Source organism: Olea europaea, unplaced genomic scaffold (genome assembly GCF_002742605.1).
Source record: "Olea europaea var. sylvestris unplaced genomic scaffold, O_europaea_v1 scaffold3161, whole genome shotgun sequence".
Classification (NCBI taxonomy): domain Eukaryota; kingdom Viridiplantae; phylum Streptophyta; class Magnoliopsida; order Lamiales; family Oleaceae; genus Olea; species Olea europaea.
Window position 1 is genome coordinate 22,381 of NW_019250410.1, and position 22,682 is coordinate 45,062.

The 22,682-nt window shown below is 34.4% G+C and overlaps 2 protein-coding genes across 7 annotated transcripts in view; one reads left to right on the forward strand and one right to left on the reverse strand.

Annotated features, from left to right (window-relative positions):
* Positions 1 to 1,620, forward strand: part of LOC111385432 (transcription factor SRM1-like) — a 5,038-nt gene extending 3,418 nt beyond the window's left edge. For both annotated transcript variants that reach the window (XM_023009817.1, XM_023009819.1), the window contains one exon: positions 985 to 1,620. In XM_023009817.1, the coding sequence (XP_022865585.1) occupies positions 985 to 1,486 (502 nt within the window). In that variant the 3' untranslated portion in view covers positions 1,487 to 1,620. The remainder of the gene's footprint in view (positions 1 to 984) is intronic.
* Positions 1,621 to 1,665: 45 nt separating this feature from the next.
* Positions 1,666 to 9,189, reverse strand: LOC111385428. 5 transcript variants are annotated; one of them, XM_023009811.1, is made up of 11 exons: positions 8,981 to 9,058; positions 7,515 to 7,613; positions 6,630 to 6,864; positions 6,345 to 6,437; positions 6,045 to 6,214; positions 5,753 to 5,892; positions 4,998 to 5,172; positions 4,335 to 4,926; positions 3,190 to 3,302; positions 2,279 to 2,522; positions 1,666 to 2,078 (listed from the first exon to the last, which is right to left on the reverse strand). In XM_023009811.1, the coding sequence occupies exons 3-11, from the start codon at positions 6,678 to 6,680 to the stop codon at positions 1,854 to 1,856; spliced, it is 1,803 nt and encodes a 600-aa protein (XP_022865579.1). In that variant the 5' UTR covers positions 6,681 to 6,864; positions 7,515 to 7,613; positions 8,981 to 9,058; the 3' UTR covers positions 1,666 to 1,853. The 5 variants fall into 5 exon arrangements, with proteins under 5 accessions (XP_022865579.1, XP_022865580.1, XP_022865578.1 ...); XM_023009812.1 differs by lacking the exon at positions 8,981 to 9,058 and adding an exon at positions 8,656 to 8,953; XM_023009810.1 differs by lacking the exon at positions 7,515 to 7,613 and having other exon boundaries at positions 6,345 to 6,431; positions 8,981 to 9,189.
* Positions 9,190 to 22,682: the final 13,493 nt, after the last annotated feature.

Consider the following 22,682-nt stretch of genomic DNA (forward strand, 5'->3'; position numbering starts at 1 on the left):
AATACTCCCCCCCCCCCCCCCCCCTTCTTTTAACCAATTTATCTTATTTCTTGATGTAAATTCAGTATATGATTTTAGCTTCTAATCACGTGTAGGCCTAGAGTTGATTTCAAGGACTTGTGGGGTCGTGGAATGTGTTAGCAGATGATAATGCTTAATATGATGATTACTTCATTTAAGTTCGAAGCTAACTTCCACACAAATTTGCTGCTCGCAGATTTCTGGCTCTAGCATCTATAAGTAGTGGAGAACTATTTTCTACATTTCTCTCTTGCACAAGTTTTTTCGATTATGGTGTTTGATACTAACCAAGAGGGTTTTGGCTGTGCTTAAAACCAGCTTAAAATCTACTTTCAAGCAAAGTTGCGGACCTGAGGGCATGCTTTTCACAATGGGACATTCAAACTAAGCTTGGATTGATATGAAACTAAAAGAAAATGGAAAAATGACCTAGACATTTTTCAAGCTATAGATTAAGCATCCGTCACACTTGGCACTTGAGCTTCTATGTAAATTTGGTTTATTCAACATCATTATATGCTTTGATTCCATGTTTGTTCTCTCATCAAGCATTGTAACATTTTTGTGTACTTTTTAAGAGCCGATAGAATTGTGCATGCTAAATGGTCAAAAGGTTCTAATATTGTGGAGAAATTAGATGCAAATTGATAAGAATTTTCTTCAGATTTTTCATTTTGTAGTTACTTTCTATACTTGAACGACAAACTTGATAGCATTCTGCCAAATGTGAACTTCGGTCTTCCGGGTATGTTTGGTACGTAGTAATGGAGAGAACTATGGACAAATTTAAGTTTCTTTTTCTTTTCAATAGCCTCAAGGAACATGCTATAGATGTTTTACTATTGTCGTGCTAGTGTTTGCTCTTGTATATACTTGCATCTGGATGTTGTGCTTGGCTCCATCCTGAATTTAATATTCGTTAGTATTTAATTGATGGTTTCAATTTTTTTTCCCCTTCAACAGGAGGTTTCTTGCTGGCTTGGATAAACATGGAAAAGGCGATTGGCGAAGCATTTCCCGGAACTATGTTGTGACGAGAACTCCTACACAAGTCGCAAGCCATGCTCAGAAGTATTACAATCGTTTGAACTCAATGAACAGAGATAGAAGGCGATCGAGCATTCATGACATCACCAATGTCAACGCTGTAGATCTTTCGGTACCACAGCATCCCATCACTGGTCAGACCAATGGCTTGCCTGCCGGAGGTTCGTCTGTCAATTCTAATAGATCAACACCTCAAACCCCAGCTGGCCCACGAGTTGGCATGTACGGGGCACCCACTATTGGTCAACCCGTAGGAGGGCCCTTTGTTTCTGCTGTTGGCACACCGGTGAATGGGCCTCTGAATGTTTCAGCACCAGTACACGTTGCATATGGTGTTCCTGGACAAGTGGTTACTGGTGCTCCTATGAACATGGGTCCTATGACTTACCCAGTGCCACAGACATCTTCTCATAGGTGATCTGTATGTATATTTACGTGCTACAAAAATTGAACCATATCATAATTGTCATCGGTTGGTATTTCCAGTCTCATTTCAAATTAAACAGGAATAATCTTTGAATGAGTTATTTCTCCATTTTTGGCGATTTGGTATTTGAGTTATTTGAAGTTGAATTATGAAAGTACTTTGCAAATTTGATTCAATGCAGTGGGTTAGACATTTGATAAATAAAGGATTACAAGTGGACTATTTTTTCACTTTGACCATCGAAATAGGAAATTTTTAAAAATCCCCAAAGAATTATGATTGTAGTATATAGATGAGATTCAATTACAGAAGGTTAGCTGAATATATGGTTTCATATGGTAGTCGTATTTAGATCAACTTACTTCCTCTTTTTGTCATCCGGCTTGATAAGCTGAAGAGGAGCTGCTGGGATTCTGATCCACCACTCCTTCGTCCGTCTCAGCCATCTTTCACTTATATCCTTCCTTAGGCTCGTGTTCCTGGTAAAAAATTCCCAAAAAGCTAAGAGCATTATGAATTTCAGTGGTACTACTGCAAATGCCACTGCCATGAAAACCAACAACAGAGTCACATGGTCTGTTGCCTGAAAGAAGAATGAAATAAGATGTCAAATGCCTCGACAGGAGTAAGCTAAATAATAATGAAACATAAAAGTTAAGACGATCGTTCAATTATGAAACTTGCATATGATTAAAACTGAGTCGATTGCTTAAATCATAGAATTTCACATCAAGTTTACTGTACTAATGTTACGTTTTGACGAGCGGAGGCAGCGGATATTACCTGCGGAGCAGCAGCTAATAGAAGAGCTCGTAGCTTCAGAAGAATAATGTTGCCACTTTGAATCAGTATCTCGACTTGAGCTATAGCATCTTGTAATGTTATCAGTTGTTCCAATGGATTTTTACTCGGGGGAGCAACGATTTTGAATGCTTCCAAATGCTTCCTTCTGTTGACATGCCTATTCCATAGCATGATGAGTGCCAGAAACATAAAGATGAGTGGAAGCATGTACCTGATCCAATCCCTGCAGATCATAATGAAACTTCAAAGTGATTTTTACATATAGCTCCATGTCTCAGGGAATAGAGTCGAGATGATACAAAGGAAGAATGATGAAGCAACAATTCTGTATAAGTTATTAATTAGTATACAGAGCTGATAATTTCAACCCTAAGGAATAGCTTAGTGGTCAGACCTTGTGTTTGCTTCCCAATGGTCACCAGTTAGAGTCCTCTCAGGACCATCGAGATGAGTACCCGACTGTAAACTTCAGGGCTCCGTGGGATTAATCGAGGTGCGTGTAAATTGGTCTGAACACCCATAGTCATAAAAATAATAATATTTTCCAGACAATATTGGCCTATAAATCAATTAGTACTACTTCAATAAAAACAAGGTTTCACATGCTCATTATTTCCCTCCAAATGAACCCAAAAGATGGTTACATAACTCTAATATCAAAATTTCTAACCCGCTGTGATCAGTTTGGGCAACACACCTAAGTTATGATGTTTCGATGCCAATTTAAACAATATAGTAGCACAAGTTTTAGTCATGTTTATGTAATTTCACACATAATTTTGTAACAAATATAAATAACAGAAGTACCTTAATACTAATCTTGAAAAATCAAGATCTATTGCAGGAACATAATACATAAAGAAACAATAAACTCGCCAAAATAATCTTACCTAATTATCAAATAGCTTATGAGTAACACGAACATCAATGATTTGTAGGGATCTTCCCATGACACCAAAAGTTGCAGCCGATTAAATAATTCTATGAGAGGGAAAAGCAATTCCTATGGAGAAAGAAAGAACCAAATTACAAAAATCTGGGACATCTAGATATTCTATGATATCACACAACAATATTGCCAGACAATCGTATTTAGTACTATAAATTTGATTTTATAGGAAAGAAAACTAGAAATATCCAATGCCAAAAAATAGATTTTTCACAGAAAATGTAACTAATATATTGGTCGTGTGCATCACTCAACAAAGCAGGAAATTGAACTTTTATCCATGATGTACAATAATGTTGTAAATTTAAAATGCAGATTAAGTAGATATCCCCGAAGAATTATTTCATGATGATGGAGAACAACATGAAGAAGGAACGTAGATTGCTAGTTAGCAGAAAGATTAGAGTATGCTTTCCTTGGTATGCTCATCCATAGTTTCTTTTCACATTTATCATATTCATGCGACCCACTTGCAATAAATCACCAAGTAACAATGTTTTAGATAGTGGGGTCATATATGTTAACGTGAGTGGAAGTGTTCGGCCCAGCTTATTTTCAGCCCAACCCAATTTCGGCCCAGCCCAATCTCAATTTAGCTGGCAGTACAGTATCTTTTTTATATATGGCAATCACCACTCACGCACACCAGATCAGTCATTGTATTCTGTAAATTGTTTTCCTTTTATATACAGCTAGAAATTAGATGTAATTACCATAGATTAGTCTGCAACTTTGGAGAAATGGTTGTATATATGAAAGGCCTATCACTAATGAAGGCAACGAGACAAATTGATAATATATGTATATTGATGTAACAGGCCGTAAGTCATCCAAGAGTCGGTCTGACCAGCATCATTTATCAATAGGAAACAAGGGGAGATAACACACTGATCTGATACCTTTCCTAAAATAACACACATGCACTTTATGGTTGTATAGCACTATAGCAGATATCAATATTTACATTTTCCACATTATCCTATTTCAATTAAATGTAAAAGTTAATAACAAATGTCTCACTGATTTACTCTCGCACACAAAGGAAAAAACCAAAAACAAAGTTGATAGGTTAGGATTTCAAATAACCTTCATGACAGCTACATTGGTATCAACACCTTCTACTTTCACCTGAGCAACAGTTGCTTGAGCAGCTTCAGCTCTTCCTGTATCCCGTTTCAACTGCTTCACTATAGTTTCTAATGGATTTTCTTTGCCAACACAAACATCTCCAACCTGAAATGTTGCTTCTTCATTCATATCTGTCTCCCTGGATGAAATAATTCTTAGTATACGAAGAGTCAAAAGTGCAACTGGAAATAACGGCTGTCTCTTTCTGCTTGGAGAACTTAATATATCCTGTTGCATGGAGCTGGAACCCTGTTTCAGGCAACTTGATAGAGTTTCCATTATCATATATCCCCCAGGAATACTTTCAGCCAAGTTAAAACACAACAGGGTTTTGAAATTGGACGAGGAGACGTGAAGAGCTTCTCTAAGTGCACGGTACCGGAAAATTCCAAGAATTGCCCGAGCAAGTGCTTCAGACTGCTGACTTTCTTTCAAATTATACTTCCTATTGAACTTGTGAGCCCGCAGAATCTCAAGGCTGATATCCAACCAATAGTCCCTCCGTGAAGAACCTTTGAATTCAGGAAATTCCAAATAAACAGGCTCTGCTCTATAGAGGGTCTGAAGTCAGAATAATCACAGCATTTGGAACAAAAATAATAAACCAGTTAGAGAACATACATTGATATTGACTTGTACATGACAGCTTTATCAAAGAGACGTGCACCCAAAGGACCAGTTAGTTCAGGCTTTAAAACTTGTTTCATGTCTGTTGACAAATCATATCGCACAGCATTGTCATATAAACCAACACCAGACTCAAAGTACAGAGCATAGTTGGTCAACGTCAATCTTCCTGAAGTAAAAACACAAACAAAAGCAAAACCCAGATGAGAGGTTTGATGGAGGAAAAGGTAAAGTGATGGGGATTCTGTGAAGTGAACATGACGTGAAACTAATCTGGATTCAAGCAAGAACGTACAGTAAGTCTTCAATTTTATCTTCAACATTTAATTTTTTAAAAATCAAACAAATGTATGCCACAGAACCAGTGAAATTAGTTCTAAAATAAACACACAAGTTAAAAAGGTTTCCTACTTCTCTGCAACACTATTATCAAAATAATTGATTAACAAAATTGAAACGTTTAAAGTCTCCTCGCTCTCTTTTTAGTCAATTTGGATATTTAGCCCCTGTTTGGTTTGGATAAAAATTAAAATTTTATTAGATTTTGATAAAATTTGGTAATATGTGTGGTCGGAAATTTGATTAAATTTGTGAGTTTCATGAAATGTGTGATAAAAATGAGTTCGCGGAAAAATGAGTATTAAGAAATGGGGGCCAAACAGGGGCTTAGTAATGTCTGCACAGCCAGCAACAGGTTTCGTGAGTATTTACCAATCTAATCAACATCAGTAGGAAGAGCTACAACTTACCAGGCCATGCAGACATCCCAACATGTTGCAAAACTGGTTGGGTGGGGACTGTACCATCTATATCAACGATGATCTCATCCTCAGCAAGTGAACAGTTAGACATGATTTGAGGTCCCACATTTTGCACAGATTTCACAACCCTACATCAAAAGTACGACAGTAATGGACGATTATCATTAAAAGCATTCATTTCAACATCATGGTTTTCAATGTTAAAAAAAAAAAAAACACAGTATGCACTTGAAGGTACCAGTCTTGAATCAACTATTAAGCTCAAGGAAGTGATGCATACTTTTCAAGACTCCGAAGGTACTTGTCATATATTAGAAAATGAAGTCGATGACCTGATGAACTTGTCAGAACATCAAAGAGATTGTGAACTGTTATTATATCTGCAATAATAGGACATGCTGGAGCTATCCGTGCAAAACCCTCTGGACCAACAGTTTTCTTGTCATCAACCTGACATTATCAACGAGAAAATGAGAAAAAATAAATGATACTTGAAATGTATGATTAGTATGCAAAACTATTTGCAGATCATTTCTATACGTCACTGTCAAAATTAAAGTTTAAATGGGGAAGAAAAAACCTGAACAGCCATATTGGTGGAATTAGAATAAAATAGTGACCAACCGTCCTCATCCTCCACATCCTGTTTACTGCAAGAAGCAGTGTCCTGCAACTGTATGGCCTTTAAGACAGTTCAATCTCAAAAAAGAAAAAAAAATGATTTGAGACATATCCTCACAGTTTGTTTAAAAAGGTCTAATAAATATTGCTATTAACACGTGCTAACTCTTTCGTTTTATTGGTAATAAAAAATGTGACATACATCTTTTCAAAGCTGTAAGAAAAAGGACCAGTTCTGTCTTACGTTAACTATGAGGTCACTATCAGCACCAGGGGCATCCCATGCAAGCATCATGTCAAACGTCAAGCGGTGAAACCCCTTGTTGCCCAAATAATTAGGACGTGTAATTGCTAGATGCAGAGCTTTGTATGAGCAGAATTCCAGAAAGTTCCGTGCATAGGTTGGAGGTTTTTTGAGATGATCAGGAAGCTCCACATCAAAATTATGCTGTAACTCTTCAGTAGATGTACCAAGGATCCTGAAAACCATTCAAACTTGTTGAGGAATGGAAATCACCAGGGCAAAACACTATTGTAGTTCTGTGCTTCCCCTTAGTTCCAAACGAACCAAACATCACCATTCTGAATAACTAACTCTTTTGTCATACCATGAGCTCATTTAGCTTCTCTAAAGATCTATTTTATAAATTCAGAACAAAAGTTGATGGTCAGTCCCTCTATTTTCATGTTAAATCCATGAAGGACAGGTTTTTTGAGCTGGACAACAAAGGGAGAGATATTATTCCGGATACTGTTTTCATTTCCATACAATATGGTTGGAGCAACCAAACAATCAACTTAAGAAGTTATTTCATTTCCTTTTACTTGTACTTGGTCTTTGCATGTCAATATTAGAAACTCTGTTGGGATTTTGTGTATCAGAATTTGAAATCTAAGGGGAATCCTGTCTTATCCATTTATTCGTGAAATTCAAAGACCTAGCACTTTCATCATCTTTTGATATATAATTGAAGATATACAATATGCAATAATAAGAGAGGACATCCTTTGGTTAAAATCCTAGTATCACTTGCTCTCTCCTAGAATATCTACTCTATACTATCAATCACAATTCAATCTCCATAGCACAGTAAAATATAAATAGCCAATGGTTTAGTAGGAATCCCACCAAAGGTAAAGTGCTCCCTTCCCAAATGTATATTTACAGATTTAACATGCTGTCCCTCTTCTTTGTCAGATCCGCTCGAATTAACGTACATCACATACCCTGTCATCAATGTAACTTCCATCATAAAAACAAGTTCACACAATTAACATGTTTTAAATCAAATATATTATGACATGTTTTAAATCACATTTATTATATGTTTCTTCTTTTCAACTTTTCTAGTGCTTCAACACATGCCTGTATGTGTTGAATCCTGTATTGTTTGTCATATTTGCAAAAAAAAATTCTTATGACATTCTCATAAATTTCACATGTGCTCGAGTAAACTTAGTTATCCAAACACAAAAACGACACCAAAATATTAACACTAGCTTTGGCAGTATAGAAATGGGGCATTGGAATTAGAAGTCATAACCAAAATTTAGTTCTGATTCCAATACTGAAGCCCCAATCACAAGCTACAACGAGTAGCCTAAGGTCCCTTCCATTTCAGTTTTTAACACATCGTTACATTTTTATCCAATCAAACTCTCTCTCCCTAAGATACATGTCTGAACCATTCTCTGACCTCTCTCCAGAGCTCTTATATTATTCTACCTTGAAATACTTATCATTTTGAGTTGTGATATTGTATCTAGTTACAACTTTTCATAAGTAAATATTTTATTTCATTTAACATGCAATACTTAGAAAGTTTTCTGGCATCTTTTTATCTGATATCAAACAAAGATGACCAATAACTTTGGGGACCTAGGTGCTAGCTCTATCCCATCCCATTGGACTGCCCAGAGATCACTGAAGGGAATGCTCAGGAGCAAGGGAAAAAGTTCTTCCTCAACTGTTTCAAGTTCAATGCCTTTAATTACTGAATCCAAAGTCTAACATTAAGTTTTCAATAAAAGGTATTATTGATACTCCATATGTCATCATGCAATGATGGGATATGCACCACGTTTCTGAACTCACTGAGTTCCCTCTCATAAACTTGTATGTTAAATGAGATTCAAATGTCCAACGCAAAGCCATGCAATGTCAATGTTATGTATGGCAATAGCAAAGAGAAAATCCTCTCTACAAGAAGGCCACATAATAATTGGAAACAAATTGAGATAAAAAAATAGCAAATGTGACTTGCACTCACCACTTCAGAATTTCTTGTCCTAATTTTTAGGGCTTGGGGTGATCAAACGATGCAGTTCCTTTATTTTGATGTTCACTACCAAATATATCCACAATTTTAAATACAAGCCTCATGAAAACGGTTTCACAGTACTTGCTGCTAAGCGTACATATTCACGAACTGGAATCTATTACTGCTCGTAAGCTCAACTCTCAGCGTGTCATCCGATCACATTCCATTATAAATCATTATTTGCAATCAATCCAAAAACTCTAAATCAATAATCCGGACGAAGAAATTGAAATAAAATTTGAAATTAAACGATAATAAAGTAGCAATTAATTACTTGGCGCAGCTAGAGATGACGGAATTAGCAAGCGTAGAGAGAACAGAAATCGGTTGATCGTGTTTCGTCGAATCTCTTGCATCGCCGGTGGAGGTTTTGTTGCTCAAACTGAAAATTGATTTAAACAGCCACGAACTGTCGCCATCGTTCGGTTGCTTCCTTTGCGCCATTTCTGCACTCTCATTCTCCTCCATTTAATGCACTGTACTTGTGTGTGTGTATATATTTCTATTTATTTATTATTTTTTTTTATATAGCCCTTTTTTAAAACAATATCATAAACACCCTTGAGTTTTTAACAATATCTGAAGACACCCTCACCTTTTAAAAAATATCTCAAGTTTCTCATATTTCTAATTTTGAATATCACATACATCCCGATCACTATCGAACCATATATTATCTGAAACATATACCCAAAATTCCCTTGAAAGAAATTTTCTTCCATTAATTATAATTTAATTTGTTCCCTTTAATAATAAATTAATATTTCAATGTTTTGTGCATACATTGATTTTTTTTTTTTTTTTTGATATACATGCTATTGAAAAATTGCTTAAGATTTATTGAATAATTTGATAATAAATGATGCAAAGCTTTTTTAGTCAATTCTGTTTGAGCTACATTTTCTTTTCAAATAAATACATTCTTAAACAGTGATTTGACATCATTTCAATCACACATTCTTCAATAAAATAATATTATACGTAAATCTAAAACTTTTCATCATTTTTAACCACACATTCTCCATCAATCTACTATTCCAAAATACATTCTTTCAAAATAATGTGGCTCAAACACACATACATATTTATTAACAAATGCTAACTTATCAATAAAAATTTAAATTTATAAATTTATAGACTAAAACAAGACGATAAATATATAATATATATTTTACAAATCAAATAAACTATAGCTAAAGAAACTTAGTCCATGAAAATATTATGTACATTCAAAATTTATTTTCAAATGATGACTATGTTATATTGTAGAATACTATGTTAATTGTAAAAAAAATAAAAATTCATCTATTTCTTCACAAGGATACTTTAGGTATATATGAAACTCAAATTTAGAAATATGAAAAATCAGTCATATCTCTGAAAGATAAAAGGATATATATTATATTGTCACATGAATGATCTCCTAAACACTGATGTTTAGCTTATATTAAACGCTAGTGATATAATACATTATTTAATTAGTGAATCATTAAATACATGGGACATATTATTAATTTATACACCAATTAAATGACGTGTCATGTTATCGATACTTAACATAAACTAAGCACCGGTGCTTAAGAGATCATTTTCGTATATCGTCATGAATCTCAAAAAGTGTCTTTGATATCATATTTCTTTTCCTTATTAAGAATTTTATCGATTTATATTTAGAACTAAGGTCTCTCTTGAATATAAATCAAATGCCTGCATTAGTTGATTAATCAAGTTTTGAACTCACAAGTAATATTCTTATATATTACTAATAGGAGTGTTTCTATAAATAAAGGTTGGGTAATCCAGTGTGCTATCTATTTGACAACAAATTACCTCCACATTGGACAATATTTAAAATTACATTATAACTTCACTAAACATATAACAATTATCTTGCTACCACATAAATGAGCGCCAAGCACCAACAGGCTGAATAAATTACTCATAAAAGCTTGATAAGCATTCATGCTCTAAAATAAAATTGAAGAATTTATTAGCAAGGTTGATGAAATATAGCTATTGCAATATATTCATTCAAGTTGGCCAAAGTGACGAAAACTCACCCTACCGATTCCTACTCGAGTTGAACATAGAAATAGAACATAAGGTTTAAAATGCACAAAATTTATTTCATGGTTCAGAGCCGATCTCTTACCTATAGTGGACAGGATAACAATTGCCCTCTACTAACGTGACGTCGTCACATCATCGATCAAACTGTATTTTTATTTTTGACTTTTCAAAAGAAAAAATGTTTGACATGTCACGTCAACAAATGAAAATTATAACTCCTGTCAACCGTGGGCTGGAGATCATTTATATTTCATGATTTATCCTCTTTGTTAATCAGTACAAGATAGTTGCTTGCATACATAATATAAATAGATTACACATATACAAAAATAAGTGTCGGTATGATACATATTATTGTATAGGACAAAATAATGCAATATTGAACAAAAACTTAGTTTCTTTCTTTTTTTTGATACTGTCAACTCGAATCTCATTCGCCTTACCAAAAAAGTTATATAAGTGAAAAAGCTATGTCAATTGGTGACAATGCCGGTGGTGAAGGACCAAATTGAAAGATCTAATTAACCTATTTATTTATTTGTTTAGACTCAATGTGCATAAATAAGCAATTAACAAGTAACAAGTCACTTTTAATTATTTCTATGTGATTAGTTAATCAAGTTACATTATCATATGGTTTGAATGCCACAATCAATAAATAAAACAGTAAAGAACACCAAAGATGATCACGAAGAAACCTCAATTGGGTAAAAACTCTGGACACTTTGCCAGTCAATAATCCACTATAAACGTTGAGACTAAATCTGAGTCCCCTCTGACCTTAATCACCTTGGCCTCCTGGATCACGTCCTCCTTACACTAGCTCCCGACCCATAGTATCGTTTATCTTCCGTAGATCTCCAAGAAAGAACCTTGTTCCATAGTGCCGAATCTCCTAGCACCTCTTTCCAAAACTTCAGTAACTCTGAGGCTAATTGGCAAAGGTAGATTTGGTATTTGATCAATGATCAAATACCAATGATCTTGAGTGACATGTAAATTAATATAAATGTTTATAGCTCAATCAACAAATCTAAGTTTGGATGGATCTATGAATCAAATAAAAGTGATTTGAATATGGAAATCAATAAAAGTGATTTGAATATGGAAAGTGTTTGGAATTAAAAGTAATTGAAAAACCAGTGTTTGGAGTAAAGTAAAATTCTGGATGTTGAGCCGTTGCTTGAGCTCTAGGCCAACGACAATTGAGTAATCGTCGGTATTTTCATCATAAATTTCTCTTATGATAGCCAATTGAAGTGATTTAGTAGGCGTTAGAAAACCAACTCAAAGGGCTTCAATTTTTCTAAAGTAACATCCTCCAAATTCGAATTTTTTCTATGTGAAAAATGTTGCAAGTTGCTACTAACAATTTGAAACATAACTTGCTAGCTCTTTGACATCCTTTAGACTTCTAATTGTATTTTCTTAATTATATATGATCTTTTTGGACATTTTTGACATCTTGAACTTCTTCAAGACCTATACTACTAATTCTTAACTTTATTTAACTTTGATTATAACTCTATAAACTCCTTATACATTTTTAACTAGGAATTGATTTTGACTTTAGAAATTGCCAATTACAATTTGGAATCAACAATCTCCTCCTTTGACATTCCGTGACAAAATCATTTGTTTCAAAATCAAAAGTCCAATACAATCTACCAAATAGACCCTTTTCAAACTACACTTCAACAACTTGTCAACATATTTTTTGAAATACATGAAAACCATAATACCACGTGAAAAGCAAGAGGAAACTACCAGAATCAAAATCATATAACTAAGTTAAATAAAACATGTGTAACACTGAATCATGCAATATAATGTGAATTATAAACTTAGAAATAAATCATAAAATTTTATATCGATGTAGACAAAACACAACACTATATCAATAATAAAATTCCAACAAATATATCAAATGACTTCCCCTAAGTCATCTATCAATAAAAAAAATTTAAAATTATAAAATTTTCTTCCTAACTCATATAATCAACTCTCTGAAATAAATACACATCCCTTCCCCATTTTCTTCATTGAGCTACTAAGATGACCCTGTAATAAGGCTTGGCTGATGACTCCAAGTCAGTTGACCATAAGCATTAGGTTATGAGAAACCTCCAAGTTTAATTGCTCGAGTCAAATAGGCTCCAAAAAAAAAAAGTATAAGATGAATTTTACTTTTTCATATATTTCAAAAATTTTGAATCTCGGTCATCTTTTTTATTTTATTTTATTTTTATTTTAAGGAGAATATACTAAAGGCTAAAGCTTTAGGTCAATCTAGTCAAAGGTCAATCCATATTCAAAGCTAATTCACCACACAAATTACTGCCAACCCAAATCTCAAATATACGATCAAAATCTACTCACAAGAGTCTAATGTGTGCGGTGCATAAGATACATGTAATAATCTATATCAAGTACTCAAAACAAGTTTTAAACTAATTAATGAAAATTTAATTTACCATTCATGAACTTTACTAGTACTTGATAACAATTAACATGTCCAAAAAAGAAAAAAAATTCATTCATTTTTTTAAAAAATAAATAAGCACACAAAAAATAAAAATAAAATAAAAAATAGAGTGCATGCTTAAATATATAAATATCATGAATAAAGCAGATGCATGCACTTAAATCCTAATCAATGATGCACACAAATGCTCTTACCATGAAGAGCAACATGAGGAATATCGTAGTTATCAACATCACTTAGACTAGTGAGTTCACTTTTCTTGATCCAAATCTTTTTTAAAGAAAATGTAATCTTAGTCAATTTAGTCGAGTGATTCACTTGATCAATCAAGAAACTAATTCTAGTAGTTAAATCTTGATTATTGCACATAACTAAGGACTCATGACAATTAGGTCTACTGTGACCTAAAATACCACAATTATGACATGTGGGAATGAATTTAGGAACAATTTTAAATTTCAAATTTTGAACATTGAGTGGAGGAAACCTATGATGTACCGGTGATTTCGATCATTAGACACTTATACTTTTTGTCTTATTTCTATTCAAGAGCTCACGACACTTAGGTCCCATATGTCCAACCTTACCATAATGGTGATACATGGGGATGATCTTAGGAGCACCTCTAGGTTTCAAATTTTGAACAATAAGCTTTGAGGTAGCTACAAACTTATTTTTCCAAGAGGAGGCTGGATGAGAATTCGTTTCGTTATCGCTTAAATCTCCTCTATCCCCAACTTTTTGATTCAGACCTATCATGTTATCAATCTTTTTATATCCACTAGAAAAGGATTGAAGTTGGGCATTCAATTTTTCAAGATTAGGTATAAGTATTTAACTTTAATTTCTAATAGGGTTGGACATGATCCGGTTCGGTTCCAGTGAGAATCGAATTGGACTCGAAATTTTCGGATATTTAGTAAGTAGAATCGTCGGGTCCAAATTTAATTATGGAACCGTTCGGATTTGATTTAGTTCGGTTCAATTCAAATTTCAGGTTCCGTATTATAATTAATTTTTTTAATATTTACAAAGTTATATTAATTCAACTAATGTGTGTTCAATTTTAGCTCTTAGAAAATAACGTAAAACAATTTTATGTGTCTTTTACGTCTCTTTTTGCTGAGTTCTTTATTGATTTGATTGTTAAAATTACAGGAAGAAAAAGATAGTGATCTCCAAATAATTAAGAGAGGCATTGTCGAACTTCAATTCGATTTTTTGGGAACAGTAGAAAATGACACTACGCTAAAATGACAGACTTGGATAAAATTTAAGTCAATTTGATTAAATTGGCTTTGAACTGAAAATTATAAATAAAAAAAATCATTTTTTTTTGTTTGAACTAAATAAACTAGTTAAAAAATTTATTTAGAAAAAATAAAATAATTTTTCTTATTTAAAATAAATTAATTAGGAAAATTCGATTCTTATTCAGTTCTTGATTTAGAACGAGAATCGAATCAAACTCATCGGTTCTCGATTCAGATATCAGTTTGGATATTTAACTTAAGAAAAACCGCTCGATTCGAGTTGTGAGTTTTGTCCAGCCCTAATTTCTAAAGACTCTTTCTCAACCCTTAATTCATTCGATCCTTTGGTGGACTCTCTTGAAGTTTGACTATAAGGATCTCTTTTTCTAATTTAAGCTTATTCAGTTTCTTAAACACTGGTCCTTACGTAACTTAAGACTCCTTATATAGTTGGTCATTAGTCTCATTAATATCCATATTTTCATCACGTCCATGATCAAAATGTGATTGCTCATCTAGACAAAATTAGTTCAAGGATTGCAATTAAGCTCTGATAGTACTTGAAAGTTCTAATTAGCTGATTTATTTATTTATTTAGACCCAACGTGTAGAAATAAGTAATTAACAAGCAACAAGTCATTTTTAATTGTTTCTAAGTGATTAGTCAACCAAGTTTAATTATTCTATGGTTTGAATGCCACAATCAATAAATAAAGCAGTAAAGAACACCAAAGATGATCACGGAGAAATCTCAATTGAGTAAAAACTTCAGATGCTTTGCCAGTCAATAATCCACTATAAACAATGAGACTTACAGTATGGTCTAGACCCGACTAACTCTTAGTCCCTTCTGACCTTCTTCTTGTAATCACCTTGGCCGTCCTGGACTGCGTACTCCTCACACTAGCTCCAGGTCCCTGATGTCGTTTATCTTAAGTGGAACTCCAAGAACGAGCCTCGTTCTTCCAATGAAACCTCGTTCCACAGTGCCGAAACTCCTAGCGCCTCTTTCTAAAACTCCAACAGCTCTGAAGGCTAATTGGCGAAAGTAGATTTAGTGTTTGATCAATGATCTTGTGAGTTTTGATTTTTAATTTAATATGAATGTTTATAGCTCTATAAACAAATCCAAGTATGGATGAATCTAATGATCAATTAATATGGTGGTTGAATCTTGAAATCAATGAAAGTGATTTGAATCTTTAAAGGAATGATCTCTACGGAATAATTATGATTCAACACTCTTTGGAATGTTCATAGCGAATGATATATATAGGGGAAAGTATTTGTGATGAAAAGTAATTGAAAATTAGGGTCTGTTCTCTTTACCATTTTCAACCCGTTTTCTGTTTTGGATTTTCCAAAATGGTGAAATTGTATTCTCTTTCCCGTTTTCAAAAACGAATTTTTGAAAACAAAAAAAAAATTGTGAAGAAAACGGAAAATGACAAAATCCTTGTTTTGGTTGTTTTCTTCACAAAAACCCCCAAATGTTGAAAACACGGAAACAGAAGAGAGAGAGAGAGAGAATTGAAGCCGTCTGCCCATCTCTCTTCATTCTTCCTTCTCCATTCTGGTGTCTCTTCCTTCTCTCTTGTCGACGTCGACGTCTCCATCTTCAGCAGCGTTGCGACCGGTGGTTTGGGCTCAGCTCCATCTTCTCTCTCTTCAACTGGCGTTTTGGGGGCTTGTATTTCTTCGATTGCTGTGATGAAAAATTGTGTCCTTCTGTTGCTTGAACTTGGTGGTGGCGATTTGGTCTTGGTTGATGGTGGTACCGGTGGTCGACGAAGGTGATTTTGGCAGTGGTGTTGATGGTTTTGGTACCAACGGTTGATTCCGATTTTGGTTGGTGGTGTTTTGCTTTTTTCGATCTGCTGGTTTGGGGGTTGTTTCGACCCATTTATCGTGACCTATCTCTCTTTTCCATCTGCTAGTTTGGGGGATTTTTTGCTTTTTTTGATCTAGTGTTGTGTGGTGACAATTTTTCACCAGTCTGGTGCGATGTGGTGACTGTTGGTGGTGATTCCGGTTGGCAGTGGTGGTTGTATTGATTTCGATTAGCAGTGGTGTTGTCGTAGGGTGGTGGTGTTCTGGCGGTGTTTTGGTTGGCAGTGGTGAATCTCAAAATTTACAAGTAAACATATTTTCCATTTTGACGTTTTTAGAAACATTTTTTCAAAATGACAAAAAGGACGCATTTTTAACAATTTCAAAATCGACACTCAAAACACAAAATCCAAAACAAATTCAAAACTCAAAACAAAAAAACTCAAACACGAAGAGAGCAGACCCTTAGTGTTTGGAGCAAAACAAAATTCTGGATGTCGACCCGTGGCTCGAGCTCTAGGCCAGCGACAGGCTATTGGCAGCTAAGTAGTGGTCAGTATTTTTATTATAACCTTTTCTCGTGATATCCGATTGAGGTGATTCAAAATGCATTGGAAAGCTCACTCAATGGGCTATAATTTCTCTAAAATAGCATTCTCTAAATTCGAATGTTTTCTATGTGAATGTGTGTTGCAAATTGAAACTGAGAATTTTGAGCATAACTTGTGCGGTTCTTTGACACTTTTTAGACTTCTAATTGCATTTCCGTAATCATATGTGATCTTCTTGGACATCATTGACATCTTGGATTCCTTCAAGATTTATACTACCAATCCTTAACTATTTTGACTTTAACTTTTAACTCAATAAACTTCTAATACATTTTAACTAGGACTTGATTTTGACTTAAATTGTCAATTACAATTTGGACTCAACACAAATCACATAGATATGAAAAGACTCCACAACCAAAATTTGTTATAATTTCATCATTTGCAGGAGAAATTATATTGGTTTCTTCTCATAAGAAGCTACTTAATATTTCTTTGATGCAAAACATAAACATAGACCAGCTAAGTTCCTTTTCCTTCTGAATTGTAGACATAAGTACTTCAAGAAACTCCTTTGCTGCTTCTTGGCATATAAATACCAAATTAGTTTGTAAAAGCTGGAGAGGATTATGCAAAATATGTTAATATTTATTTATAATCATGTTAAGAATCAAGAATCACCATATAATAAATTAATAGAAACGAATTCATACCTGTGGAAGCCATTGTTGATATGAATTATAATTGTAATAGCAGTCAAGATCTTCCCCTCCTTACTCCTCACAAAGTAATAGCTATCAATAGGGCAAGCTAATGAAACATATGGAGAGGAGAGGGGACCTAGCCTTTATATATAGGAAATAATTTGAGCCGTCCCATTACGACTAGAATTCTAATTAGGGTTTATTTCCGACCCACATACTTTAAATTACCACATCAAATTAATTACAACCCGTAAGGTGTAAAAGACCCAATTGATCACTTAATAAATTTGGCCCAAACACAATTATCATTACGAGCCATATATCTAACCCGTAAAATTTTGCAATCGAATGTGAAGCCCACATATGGAATTATTAATTATTCCAACATTCTCCCACTTGGACAAACATTTGATTGTCATAACAAAGTTTTAACACCCGGGTTAGACTATATAGGTGGCCACAAAAGTATAGCTCCAATGATAACATCTTACGTAACATGATCTGGTCCAACAAGAATATTAACACCGAACATGGAAGTCATTACACCAATTTCAGAGATGTAAGACCATTCCACAGTTACAAATGTCAACATCCTTATCGACATGGATCCCCATCCTTCAACCAATGTGGTAGTATGTGGTATGAACTTAGCACCAAATGTGATAAAAAAACTGTTCTAACTCATATTGGTTCTCATAATGCTTCGAATCAAAATGAAGCCACATGTCTCTAAGAGAGACTCATCTTATGTCTTTATACGTCATATCTCAAGATCACAATAATATTATAATAAAAGACATAAGTCAAATGCATGCTCAAAATAGTCCATGGATAGGGGAAAATAATTTATTGTCAGAAGGGGCTGTACCCGAAACATATGGGTTGCCTACGTACCCCGTAAAGGGATCAAACACAAAACGTAGTTCTTTACATAAATAACTCCCACTAACCAAAAACATCAAATGTTTCCACAATACCCATATTAGTAACATCTGTCTTAAAAACTTTTGGAGCGAATCCCTTAGTCAAGGGATTAGCAACCATCGCCTCTATATTGATATGCTCTATTTTCGTTTGTCCTTCTTTGACTTTGTCTCTAACAACCAAATATTTGATGTCAATATGTTTTCATCCACCAGAACTTTTATTATTCTTTGAAAAGAATACTGCTGCACTGTTATCACAGTAGATGGTGATCGGTTTTGAGATGGAATCAACAACTTTCAAGCCAGAGATGAAATTTCTTAACCAAACGACTTGGACTGTAGCCCCATAACATGCTACAAATTCAGCTTGCATAGTAGAAGATGCCACTAAAGTCTGTTTAGCACTTTTCCAAGAAATGGCACCATCAGCTAATGTAAAAATGTAACCTGAGGTTGATTTCAAATCATCTTGACATCCAACAAAATTAGAATCTGAATATCCTACCACCTTAAGATGATTTGTGTGTTGGAATGTAAGCATATAATTTTCAGTTTTCTTCAAATATCTCATAACTTTCTTAGCTGCTTTCCAATACTCTTGTCCTGGATTAGATTGAAATCTGCTAAGGACACTTACTGTATAGGCTATATCCGGTCTAGTGCAAACTTGAGCATACATCAAGCTCTCCACAGCACTAGCATATGGGATCATCTTCATAGACTCCCTTTCCAACTCATTCCTTGGACATTGAGTTTTGTTAAACTTATCTCCTTTTATGATAGGTACATCACCAGGTGCACAATTCTGCATATTAAACCTTTCTAGAACACGTTGTATATAAGCTTTTTGAGAAAGTCCCAATAAACCACGATTTCTATCACGATGTATTTCAATGCCAAGTACATAGGAAGCTTCCCAAGATCTTTCATCTCAAAATTAGCAGACAATATTTTCTTTATCTCATGAAGCAGCCCTAAGTTACTGCTAGCAAGTAGAATGTCATCAACATACAATACAAGGAAAATAAAATTTCTCCCACTGGTTTTAAGATAAATGCATTGATCAATATTATTTTCGACAAAACCAAGAGATGTCACAACCTCATCAAATTTCAAATACCACTGTCGAGATGCTTGCTTAAGTCCTTATAATGATTTGTTTAACTTACATACCAAGTTCTCTTTTCCTTTCACAACAAAACCTTCAGGCTGTTTCATATAAACCATTTCAGAAAGATCTCCATTCAAAAATGCTGTCTTAACATCCATTTGATGAAGCTCCAAATTATAGTGTGCCACAAGAGCCATGATAATTCGAAAAGAATCTTTTGACAAAACAGAGGAGAAGGTTTCAACATAATCAATGCCCTCTCACTGAGTGAAGCCTTTTGCAACCAATCTTGCTTTCTTTCGTTCAACATTTCCTTTTGAATCTAATTTACTTTTGAAGATCCACTTGTTATCTACAGCCTTAGCATCTGGAGGAAGTTCAACAAGATCTCAAACTTTATTTCTTCCCATGGAATTCATTTCATCTTCCATGGCAGCTATCCATTTATCTGCCTTAGGACTTGTCAATGCTTGATTATAAGTTACAGGATCAACAATATGCCCAATATTAAAATCGCTCTCCAATAAATATGTAACATAATCACTGGGCAATGCAGATCTTCTTTCCCTTTGTGATCTCCTAACTTGTGGTTCAGGAACCGATTCAATCGTTGTTTGAGGAATTAGAGATTCCTCCTGGTTCCTCGATTCTTCATTAACAATTTCAATTGGTTAGGAACCAACTCTTTCTTGTATGATGGGAATTGGAACAACAACTTGATTGAGTTCAACAAGAATTTCTCTCAACGTGGAACTCCTACCGTCTCCAAAATCGTTCTCCAGAAACTTAGCAGTAATGGACTCCACAATTCTAGTGCCGCGATTTGGACAGTAAAACTTATATCCCTTTGATCTATCTGGATACCCAATAAAGTAGCCAGGAGTTGATTTAGGGTCTAATTTCTTTTCAAATGGATTATAAATCCTAACCTCGGCTAGACATTCCCAAACTTTAAAGTGGGCCATACTTGGCTTACGTCCTATCCATAATTCAAAAGGTGTCTTTGCAACAGCTTTACTTGGAACTCTGTTCAAAATATACATAGCTGTTTTCAAGGTTTCACCCCACAAATATTCAGGCAAATTTGTTCTACTCATTATACTTCTAACCATATCTTTTAGAGTTCGATTACGTCTTTCAGAAACACCATTCTGCTCAGGTGTCCTTGGCATGGTGTATTGGGGCACTATTCCACACTCTTGTAAAAATTTTGTAAAATCACCCATATTTTGACCAGACTTGTCATATTTCCCATAGTACTCACCACCTCGGTCAGATCTTACAACTTTGATATTTTTCTCCCATTGTTTCTCTACTTCCAGTTTGAAAATTTTGAATTTCTCAAGTGTATGTGATTTGTCGTTAATCAAATAAACATATCCATATCATGAGAAATCATCAATGAAAGTTATGAAATATTTATTCCCACATATAGTGGAAATTAAAGGTCCACTGATATCAGTGTGAATTAAGTCCAAACTTTCATTACTCCTAGTCGAACACTTCCTCGTAGACTTAGTTAACTTTCCTCTTATACAATCTATACAGGTGTCAAAATCGGAGAAGTCTAAGGAAGGAAATATCTCATCTTTTACTAATCTTTCCATTCTATCCTTAGAAATATGACCCAATCGCTTATGCCACAACATAGAGGATGATTCACGAATTAAAGCCATTTTCTTTGATACATTTGTAACACACGAGACATCACCAAAAGAAGCCAAAGATAATTTATATAAACCATCACATAAAATGTCATTCCCAATCAAACGAGAATCATTAAATAATTTAATCATTCCATTACCAAAATTAAATGTAAAACCACAAGCATCAAGTTTTGGTATAGAAATTAAATTTCGTCTCATCTGCGGTACATAAACTGTATTTTTCAAAACAAGATAAAAACCAGACTCTAAAGTTAACTTCACTGCTCCTATGAATTCAACCTTCACTTGGAATCCATTTGCAACGCTCAAACTCACTTCATTCTCACTTGGCCTCCGTTTGCTTATGAACCCCTGCAAGGAATTCGCAATATGAATACTAGCTCCCGAGTCTAACCACCAAGAATTTAAAGGTACATCTATTAAAGAACACTCAAAACAAACTAAGGCCAAGAGAATACCTGAAGAACTCTTCTTCTTTTCCAAACAAGTTTTGAACTTAAAACAGTCTTTCTGCCAGTGACCCTTCTTTTTACAGAATTTGTATTGATCATTTTTCTTTATAACTCCTTTGGGACCACTAAAATTATTATTCTACTGACTTCGATGGGACTTATTACCCTTATGAAACTTAAATTTATGATTATGAGAAGGCCCCTTATTCTGTGATGGCTGAAAAGCTAATTGCACAGTTTCAACAGTTTCACGGCGCATCCTATACTCTTCTTGGGCACACATTGCTATGAGGTCATTCAAATTCCACTTATCCCGCTGAGTATTATAAGCAACCTTAAGCTGATTAAACTTGCTAGGAAGGCTATTCAAAACATGATAGACCAGGAAAGGCTCCGCAATGGGAATGTCAAGAGCCTTTAGCTTAGATGATATATTTATCATTTTCATGACATGCTCCCTAACACCACTTGTACCATCATATTTCATTCTCATAAATTTATCCATCAGATCCCCAGTTTCGGCTTTATCAAACTCAACAAATTTTTCTCCTATGGCATCCATAAAACTTTTGGCATTTTTATTATTAGGGATGACACCTATAATGGAATCAGATATCGATCACTAAATGATTTTCAAACAGAGTTTGTTAGCCCTTTCCCACTTTTCATGCTCGACTACATATTCAACGGTACTCTTATCCGTGCGTTTTTCAATCTTTTTCTTCATTATAAAATCCAAGCCCAAAAGACCAAGTGCTATTTCTACGTCTCGTTTCCATCTCACATAGTTATTCCCAGTCAATGTTTCAATAGCAGACAATTAATTCGAAAAAGATGAGACATTATAAACTGTGGAAATATAAAATATCACACTCTTAATATCATCCAAACTTAATGCATGCAATCAAATGGATGATGAAATATCTA

Coding starts and splice junctions, on each gene's coding strand:
- LOC111385428 (XM_023009809.1), bottom strand. CDS start 9,174: ATGGAGGAGAATGAGAGTGCAGAAATGGCGCAAAGGAAGCAACCGAAC. Junction 6,865..8,980: donor GTCATCTCTAGCTGCGCCAA/GTAATTAATTGC, acceptor AATGGTTTTCAG/GATCCTTGGTACATCTACTG. Junction 6,438..6,629: donor ATAGTGACCTCATAGTTAAC/GTAAGACAGAAC, acceptor AAGGCCATACAG/TTGCAGGACACTGCTTCTTG.